Raw genomic sequence first — 9,887 nt, forward strand, 5'->3', positions numbered from 1 at the left:
GCAACATATTTTATTTGTTGTAAAAATAATGGAAAATTATTACATACTATTGTAGTAATTTTAGGTATACAAAAGGCGATAATTTCAAGATAATTTATGAAAGGGTCACTGACTAAGTTATTCATACTTGGAATTTTAGTGGAAAAAAGTTAAATAACAGAGGTATCTCAAGTCACACCCTCTAGAATGATGACCGTCAAATCTACATCGGGGAACTTTCCGTACAGAGCACAACATAATAAATCTTGATGGATGAAGAATTGAAGATACGCCTGCGTCTACGTCACATATTGTGGACATATTTTTTATAAAAGTTAATTATAATACGATTGTTTTTTAACTTTTCTTTTCGTGAATTATAGACGTAAAAGCGCTTCACGGCTAAGACTTTTTGTTAATTTAGTTTCATAGAAAACATTCAAATCTATGTAAATAATGGATGAAAGTCTCTACGACAATAAAAAAAACATTATTTCAATCACGCTTATGTTCTCATAATATTTTTATATTGATAAATATTTTTCGCAAACAATGTCGCTATTGCCATAACAATTTTTGGCACAAATCTGGAGGAATCATCTTAACTTGATTTAATACCTACAATAAACCAAAACCAACTTCTACATAGATGATGCAGAATGAGAGCTTATTATGCTTCTAATTTTGTTTGGATGTTTATTACTCGATTACGCCAAAACCACTACACGGATTTTGATGAAATATGTTACACAGATAATTCGAAACCTGCATTACACACCCTTCTTTTTGTCCCGAGAAATCTTTTCACGCAGACGAAGTCGTGAACGGAAGCTAGCTCTAGTAGTTACCTGAATATAATTGAAGCACTACAGAGAATTTTGAAATGAATGTGACTAATCTATGATTGTCATACTTGTTTATAAAGTTCAAAAACAAATCATTAAAGAAAGCTCTTTGAGCTAAAGACTCGACCTTAAGCATGACCGTGACTTATTACTGCAGGCAACAAACAAAATTATCTAGTTCCTCTTTGCATATCTCTTATGCAACTAATAAAATAATTAGTCTGTTTTTGTTATTTAATTAAGCTGTTATAAAGTGTTGGTTAAAAATATGTTTTTAAAAACGCAACGCCTTTTTGGGAAAGGTATAACTTTAGGCTTCGTCCTTTTTTTTATTTTTAACTTCCTTTGACACTCGTCGATTACTTGATTCCGGGTTTTTCTATTTAAAGCGAACACTTAAAAGTTTTTATCGAACACACGCTGAAACACGTGCCTCTTATTGGTTTCTAAACCGAGTGATACCAACTCATTAGTCAAGCTATTTTATTTTCTATGAATGTATTAAAACCAATTGAATGATATTAACCCCTAGACTTGTATTTTGTGTTAAAGTCCCCGCAGTAGATACAAATATTTTTTTGAATGGACCAAACGCAAAGATCCTTTTAATAGAAAAGGACTTCTAAAAAAGAAGGCAAACTTTAATTAGGAGACATTTTAACAGCAGTATGTTCATAGAATGAGTTGCTAAATAAATATAGAATACTAATTTCTTCTACCTATGTCGTTACATACATGCTAGGCTAGCGAATATTTCTTCTGAGCCGACCAGTTTGTTGAATAAATAAACAGGCAAAATAGCATAAAAAGTACATTTAAATACCTCTTCTTTACTAATTTAATATTTATATGCTATGAAAAAAATATCCGAGCGACTTAGTGTCTGTGGTATAAGTATCGCGGGTTCCGTAAAATGCAAGCATATCAATTTCTCTTACTAGAAAAGATGCCTCTACGGAGGCTACAATATAGTTTTTTTTATAAATATTTACATATATTTAAAGTAAACAAACTCTCGGCACGGTTGATCGTACGGGTCATCGTCCCAACCTCATATCCTTAGTAACTTGGAAATCTCTTGAAAACTAACAAAGAACAAACCGTCTCTATAACAAATATTTTTATGTACTATTTACATACACATTTATATACATAGCTATAATATACAAACCACATACTTATTGTTTTACAGTAAATGTTATGTTTCAGATGGTCGATTCAATAAAGCACCTGCGCGACTATTGCCGCGAGGGATCAAACTACCAAGGCAACTCAATAGAATATTGCATCATTGTTAGTAAACATTCAAATCAATTCGCTCACATAATATTATTAACAGGAAGGTGATGTTTTCGTGTGTTTCACTACTCGCAATTACGAACACTTTTTTCATCAGACTATATAATATTTATATGATTAAAAACATTTACCTACCTACGTACACATTTTACTATTTTGTCTATTGATATACCTTAGGTAGACCCTTGTCTTTTAGCAGTTTTGTGGGTCAAAATACGTCATCAAAATAATTGTTGAAAGAAATAACAAAGAACCACTATGTAATCTATAATAATGATAACATTTATAATTTAAGATGTAACGCGTTCAATAATTCTAAGGAAACCAGGTCAAATATTTGTTTGGAGAAACAAAAATCTGCAATAACTAACAATAGATAACAAATGACGTGAATTGGATTGCTTGTTTGTGGGGCTCGTACGATGTGACGGAGGTTCGTTCACCCATACGTCATCTAAACATGATTCCTTTCAAATTATTAGATTAAATGAATAGAAATAAATTAGGGATAAGTTTGTTTAATATCTAAAAATACGTTTATACAATGAAAGCCCACGTTTATGGTGATAATTTATTATGAGGGTTGAAAACTGAAACACTAGACCAAGAATTAGAGTTTTTAAAACTTTTCAATTCGCAAAAACAAAAATCGTTCCAATGGTGCTATTTAGTGGTTTGTTTATAAAAGATGTATAATAATTAAAGGTCATACATGGTCAGTATTGATAGCTTGTGATTAAGGTAGTGGTCCGGGTTACAAGACGTGCGGTCGGCGGGCCGCGTCGGCCGCGTGCTGGGCGCGCGCCGCAAGATAACAGCCGATTACATCAGATGGCGCGTGCGCCCGCCTATATAAGCAACCGTACTCGCCAACGCTACTCATTCCCAAATCACAAGTGATAGATGACAAGACGATATTAGTTTGTGGCAATGTTCTACGCTCTCATGCATTATCCTGTAATCGTGAATAATAAACTGAAATACGAACAACTGTGGCATAGTGACAATTGGTGTGATAGTCATTCTCCGAGATTCGAGCATCAACAAAGATAGCAAGAGCCCTTCAACTCAAGTGCATTGATTAAAAGGTAAATATTATTTGTTTTGAAAACCTCTCATCACATGCATAACTGATTTAAAGATACTTAAGAATAACCAGTTCTAATAAGCGTGCTAATTAATTAACTTGTAGTTAATTTAATGTACTGCCGATATTGTAACAATGAATGATCGTCTGTCTGATTATCAGAATCTTAAACTTTTACAAAGGTCATCGGCTGTTATATTTTTTTATCAATGAACTTTTCATTTACGTCAAAAACAGTGATAACTGATGTTCTAGAGGATTGTTTCGCCAAACTTTTTGCGATATTTTTTTTTCTGTGATATATTTAAATATTGTAAGGGGTCACAGCACCCATATGAATGAATGTTGTAGCGATGACCAGTACTTATATAGGAAAGTGTTGCTAACTCTTAGGTAGTGGTTGGTCTAGACTAGACGTAACCCGATCTAAGTTAACAGTATCGTATTTTAACTGTTCACGCTCTAATGCTTTCGTTCAGGGCTGTCGCTTGATTATTACTAGTTTTATAACTGTCTAATATGTCTCAGAATAACTTCTATAATGTGTCAGTAGTAAAAGAAAGCTCAGATAGCTGATTTTATCATTTTTATAATAATCAATATATTTATTTACTACAATCATGCCACTCACAACCCTATAAGCAAGTGAAATGTGGACACTAATATGGTTTCATAATTCCTTTACAGTGTGAGTAAAGAGACAAGCAGCCGATCAGTCAATCGTGTTTGATCTACGCAAGAGATCGGAGCGACGTGTTAGCAAGGAGATCTGAAGCTTGAAAGAAGTTTTGTGAAGTTTGAAGTTGAAGTAAAGACAATCGAGATGGCAACCGTACAGACCCCTCCCGAGATGAACCTTTCGGCGCCCCTGCCCGTTCAGCAGGAACAATCTGAGATCGACCTGATGGCGCTAACGATGGCAGCGCTGCGATTCGTGAACCCGTGGTCGGTGGACCCCAAGCCCAGCCAGTGGCAAGCTCAAATTGTGCCTGGCTCTCCTGAAGCCAAAGAACGCATTATAACTCTGGCCGAAGTAAGCCGTCATGATTCACCACAAGACTGCTGGGTGGTCATTTATGATCGCGTATATGATATCACTACGTTCTTTGATGAGGTGAGTTGAGCTTTTCTTTTTAAGTTTTTATATTAAGTAAATACCTAAAATCATTAGTCACCTATACTTCTTTTCCTATTTTATCTACATTGCAGAAATAATTAAACGTTATTTTCTTATTTGTTATAGCACCCTGGTGGAGCCGACATCATGTTTGAATACGCTGGTACCGACGCGAGCACGGCCTTCCGTAGCTCGGGACACTCTCGCATGGCCACCAAAGCTTTGGAGCGATTCCTCGTCGGTGAGCTGCCCATGCAAGAGCGCATGTACCGATTACCCGGCGGTATTCGCCTCAGCGATATACCTGAGTGACTGCCCATCGAACGAAAAACCCCACTGTTAAGATAATTAATTTAAGTACTTAATAATCACTGCCTCTACAATAACGCATCATAATTAAAATTAAAGCACGTTAGTGTAATTAAGTTTACCAGCAACTGCATTTTAACGGTAGTACCTAAGGAGTACCTACTTGTCAAAGTTTGTTGTCACAATAAAAGTTTCTTAAACTGAGATAAGTAGCGTAGGCATTATGATAAAGTGATTCGCTAGCCATGACTTGCTTATCCGAGAATTTGTACTTTAAAATTATTGTTAGTGTTAACCTCAGACGGTGATGTCAGGATGAGTGATAAGCGGTCGTGTGAAAACGTACTTAACAACGTGTACTTTTTGCACTATTTATAGGTAAATATCTGTTGCTATGTAGTGGATGTTTAGTATTGTATTTGCATTTATATATAAGTAGATATTAGTCATTTTGCGAGACAGATAGGACACATTGGTCCAGAAAATACAATTAGATATTCGTCAGCCGTTACTATATGATATATTATAACCAATTTCGTTAATGTTCTTGTATCTTGTAAAATAGCGAACGATGTCGTGTTTTAGAAAGCTAATCTGTTCTTTATTTGTATCGTACCTTTAGATTTAACAGTATTAATTTTAAACGGCCAAGTGTTTTAAACATGCCCCTCACGTTCCTATTATTTTTAGTTTGTAGAATAACCTGCTTTTATACTAAGTTGAAATATAAATAAATGAAATGATAACTTACAATTGTATTTAATTTTCCTCATTTCTAAACTGTTACCAAGTATGAGTGAATATCGTTACTTACCTACTTGCACTGCGGGAATACCCGTACATTCAAAGTTCAAGTTTAGTAGAACTGCTTATTTAAATGTAAATAATCATATTTAACTACCTAGGATGTGCATTGGGATAACCCCATAAAGAGTCCGGACTAAGTTAATTATTACCCTTTTTCTTTTATCGACCAAAAGCGCCTATCGTTTTGCTTTTATTTACCTAGTGACCATTACAAGACAATAAAAGGCGCTAAGATATTGTTTCAGTTTCTACTAATATGATTCTAATTACCTATTATTGATTTTTTAATTGAGGATTCGGCCTATATTTTACTAGGTACCCGAACTTATGGATCGGTTACCCACGTGTATACAATCAATTAAATAGGTAGGTATATCAAATTTATTTTGGGGAAAGAGTATGTGCCATCTATACCTATATCATATTATATCTAGTTCTTTACTCTACATTAGTCTAATTTGTTATCCAACTGGTGGTGAAATGATTGATTACGTACGAAATTATAGAAAACCAAAAACGAAAATTGATATCGTTTAGTGTCAAACATACTGTCAATGTGCTATTTTTACAGTCTACGTAATAAAAACCTTCAAAGGATGTATAAGTTTATCACTATAGCCCTGAAAACTACAATAAACCAACTACGGCTCCAGACTTTACTTCCGACTTCCACAACGATAAATAAAATAATAAATACAAGTGTACAATTTATTATTGCTTTTAATTACTTTTATATCATTGTACATTTAACACGACATACGAGATTCAGGCAGTGAGCATACTGGACATTCAACGCAAATCAATATTGTTTAATAATATCTCCATAGTTCCATACCTTTTTGGTGAGGTCATACTTTCTTGCCAGATCTGAAAACAATAAAATGTATAAGTATGTGATATCGAGCGTATGATACTAACTCTTTCCTTGGAGATCACGATATGTGAGCCTTTTTTATAAGCAAGGATACTGGCATTTTTCTTAAATCTATACTTTAGTACCAAAAGCGTTCAATAGTATAATTACTCTGGTTTTTTTTTAATATACACTAAATTAGTCAATCAGCCTAGCCTATCTTATATATTTTTAAGTTGGAGTCGGCTTCCAGTCTCACCAGATGCAGCTGAATAGGTACTTTATTTATATGGAGCGACTGCCTATCAGACCTACACAACACAGTTACCTGGGATATGTCACGATAAGAGTGGTTGTCAGACTTTCAAGCTTCTGACTACTGGTAACGACTGTCAAACGATCTTTGAAAATTACAGCCGGTACCCACAACTTACGTGCCTTCCGAAATACGGAGGAACTCGGTACATTTATGGTCCCCATCTATAGAATTACCTCAGAGATCGATCTGTGTGGCTATTGTTACTTAGAGCCACTAGACTTTAAATTAGTATAGAGATACATACAAGTACTTGTAGCTTTGACTCGACGTGTTGACACTACAGCCGAAGTACTTCAAGTAGACCAGCAGAGCTATGATCATGAGGATGGCTGTTATCTGCATGGTCCACTCACGAGGCATGCCGCATTTAGACACTTTCACCTCGTCCGGAGTTATAGTTAACTGAAAGATAATAACAAAGTTATATTTGTTTGAGTATTTAGCTAGCATTAGCAAAATGTGACTAGCATTAAGTACCTTTGTAATTTTCCTGACTATAATATTAGACTTTAATAATACAATCGCGTGGAAAATATAGATAGACAGCATTCAGGTCCTAAGGCATACAATATCAATAAATAAATCTATTTTCGTATTTTATGCGTACAATTGAACAGGAACTTACCAAATAATACTTGGGATCCAATCTATTCCTCCACGAAAACGATGGTACAGTGTATTCAACAAATTCTATTTTATGATTGGAAGTTGGTACAAAGCTGTGTCGTACAACACAACTATGATGTGTGTGTCCTCCGAAGGCGGCGCGAGGGTGGAGGCTCTCTACCAGGTACTCCGTCGACTCTTTAGACAAACAGTCCCATCGCTCCTCAAACATTTCATTTCTCTCTGGGAGTGGAGCAGCATCAGGCTCAGTGCACATACTGTCTGATTCTCTATATAGAGGGTAATGCTGAAATGTTATACGTTCCTTTAATTAAACTGGTAGATGCTGATGATGCCTACCAATCTTCCTAATTTCATAAATTCGAAGTTTGCGTGGATGTGTGTTAATTTTAACACAAAACTGCTGAATCTTTTGCTGAATGGAGTAAGATGAAACTTTGCAGTAATATTAATTCTAATTAGATTTACACATGGGCTATTTTTTTCGTATTCGACTCCAATTTCGTTTTATCGTTTATTTTACCCTACGCAAGTCATCTACGCAAGAGTATCATGCAAAATTACTTAAGATTTATATTAGTAAAAAGTAGTTATTAAACTTACTTGCATAATGATTGGTCTACTATATCTTTGCAACTTTGTTTTTCCTTTACACAAGCTTGATCCACTGCTACACTTCAATATATCTGAAAAAAAAAAATAGTCTTAGGAATTTACTCATTGATATAATTATTGCACTGGACTTGACTCTGATTGGATAAATTTAGTAATCATCATTTAAATGCCTTTACTTAAGATTCAACAGCCACATTGACTTTGTAAATGGTGAATGTTTTTCATACACCACTATCTACACCTTTGAGTATAGCATGTGTAATGTTGTGTATTTAATTATTCATAGTACTTACTTGATATTCTATCAATCTCTGCAACAGCCCGTGAACACAAGGAGCACCCATCTCCTTCCATTGCCATAGAGTTAATAAGTATAAAGTGGTTTCCTCTAATGCTGACTAGCTCCACCGGAGGTGACTTCAAACCACTCTCAAAACGATTCACTAGGTGTGGTGTTATCCTTTGAACATACTAAAGTTAGTTTAAATAATGAATAGCTAAAAACTTTTCAAATTCTGGTAAAATCATTTTTAATGAAGAAACATTCAAAAATAATGAAGTTATTAATTTCTTGCAACATTAACTAAGCATAATTTTAATTACAAGAGTTAACAAGCTTTTCACTGTGAACACTTTCTTAAGGGTAAATCATTTTCCTACATTCTGTTGCTTCACAGAATAAAATGTGGCTTACATTTAGCATCAGCATGTGCAAAGCCAATCAGATTTAAACCCTGAGCAGAGAGTATTATTAGATTTTTACCCTATTTCTCTTGGACTGCTCTAAGTAACCTATTAAAGTAACTATAAAGCAGGAATCTGTGTGCCCACACACAATAGGATCTCTCCTACAACATCTATTAACACAGTTTATATGATTATATTTCTACTTTTTAACTCACAAATAATCATTATATTCAGTACCTGTAATGATATCCGATGTCATGGTTTCCTACAATAGAATACATAGCTATACTCTCAGGAACATGGAACATCTTGTTATATCTCTCGACATAGTCATTGAACTCTTTTTCAGAACACCACTTGCCTTCATCAAACAGATCACCTGAAAAAAAATAGAGCAATAAATACCTAATACAGCCTAATTCTTGCCTACTCATTGGATCAAGGCATAATAATGCAAATTTGTATTATCTCATATAAATTAAATAAGTTACCTAAAACAAAAACTACATCTGGCCTATGAAGAGTAATAGCAGTTTGGAAAGCTCTGTGCATCTGCCACTCTCTTCTCCACTTGTCCAACCAATCTCCATTCCGAGATCCTAGTAGATGGGTGTCAGCAATAACTAACGCGTAAACAGGTTCGACTCCATCAATAGGCTCCTTACTTAATGACGACCATGCACACTGAAAAAAAATACCTTCATAGATTTCCTATTTCAAAATCACTTAACATTGCAATGTCGAAGCCCACTGAGTTTTAACTAGAAATGTAATTGATGAAAAGGACCTCATAGGACTAGTTAAAGCAGAGGTTCAAGTTCTTGATGATGCTGGATTCCAACTCGTCATATGATTGATAAAAATCGAAAAATGATTACATTTATTTACATTCACTAACATTACAACTATTAGAATAATTTACCTGTGCTTGTGTAACGTAATAAATTAAATATTCACAGTAAACATAAATAAACACTAGGCCGAAAAATAAACGTAGAAAGAAATTACTAAAATGTTGTCGGAGTTTTCGCATTATTACACACATGACATTAGTTCCAAAATATTCATAATGTACCTAGTCAGATTTTACTACGGAATAAATTATAGAATTTGTAGGACGCGCGCGGGACTTATTTGTGTGGCACCAGATTGATTTTTCAATATTGACAGAAGTTATGTTCGCTTCACTTCACTGTATATGTAAAAGAAAACACATTAAAATAATACTTTTCAAACCGTAATTTATTTTATTGGACTATTTATCAGAATAGGGCATAAATTAATGTATAAATTACCTACTTCTGTTAGTAAAATTTAGTTTAATACAAAAACGTTACATCTGT

The 9,887-nt window shown here is 34.3% G+C and overlaps 2 protein-coding genes across 2 annotated transcripts; one reads left to right on the top strand and one right to left on the bottom strand.

Annotated features, from left to right (window-relative positions):
* The first annotated feature begins 2,991 nt into the window (after positions 1-2,991).
* LOC142987575 (uncharacterized) lies at positions 2,992-5,389 on the top strand. Its single transcript, XM_076136432.1, has 3 exons — positions 2,992-3,211; positions 3,898-4,324; positions 4,454-5,389. Exons 2-3 carry the CDS (start codon positions 4,034-4,036, stop codon positions 4,637-4,639), a joined length of 477 nt encoding a protein of 158 aa, XP_075992547.1. The 5' UTR covers positions 2,992-3,211; positions 3,898-4,033; the 3' UTR covers positions 4,640-5,389.
* Positions 5,390-6,145: 756 nt separating this feature from the next.
* Positions 6,146-9,795, bottom strand: LOC142987582 (metallophosphoesterase 1 homolog). The gene is made up of 8 exons (XM_076136445.1): positions 9,467-9,795; positions 9,036-9,228; positions 8,782-8,923; positions 8,151-8,317; positions 7,846-7,928; positions 7,241-7,528; positions 6,860-7,017; positions 6,146-6,310 (listed from the first exon to the last, which is right to left on the bottom strand). The coding sequence occupies exons 1-8, from the start codon at positions 9,587-9,589 to the stop codon at positions 6,292-6,294; spliced, it is 1,173 nt and encodes a 390-aa protein (XP_075992560.1). The 5' UTR covers positions 9,590-9,795; the 3' UTR covers positions 6,146-6,291.
* Positions 9,796-9,887: the final 92 nt, after the last annotated feature.

The sequence above is a fragment of the Anticarsia gemmatalis genome, chromosome 3 (assembly GCF_050436995.1).
Source record: "Anticarsia gemmatalis isolate Benzon Research Colony breed Stoneville strain chromosome 3, ilAntGemm2 primary, whole genome shotgun sequence".
NCBI classification, from domain to species: Eukaryota; Metazoa; Arthropoda; class Insecta; order Lepidoptera; family Erebidae; genus Anticarsia; species Anticarsia gemmatalis.

What these genes read in the sequence shown, in the direction of transcription:
- LOC142987575 (XM_076136432.1), top strand. Translation starts at nt 4,034, where the DNA reads ATGGCAACCGTACAGACCCCTCCCGAGATGAACCTTTCGGCGCCCCTG. An exon ending in TCACTACGTTCTTTGATGAG is followed by an intron (nt 4,325 to 4,453) that starts GTGAGTTGAGCT and finishes TATTTGTTATAG; the next exon opens with CACCCTGGTGGAGCCGACAT.
- LOC142987582 (XM_076136445.1), bottom strand. Translation starts at nt 9,589, where the DNA reads ATGTGTGTAATAATGCGAAAACTCCGACAACATTTTAGTAATTTCTTT. An exon ending in ATTACGTTACACAAGCACAG is followed by an intron (nt 9,229 to 9,466) that starts GTAAATTATTCT and finishes ATTTTTTTTCAG; the next exon opens with TGTGCATGGTCGTCATTAAG. An exon ending in TGGATCCCAAGTATTATTTG is followed by an intron (nt 7,018 to 7,240) that starts GTAAGTTCCTGT and finishes ATTATCTTTCAG; the next exon opens with TTAACTATAACTCCGGACGA.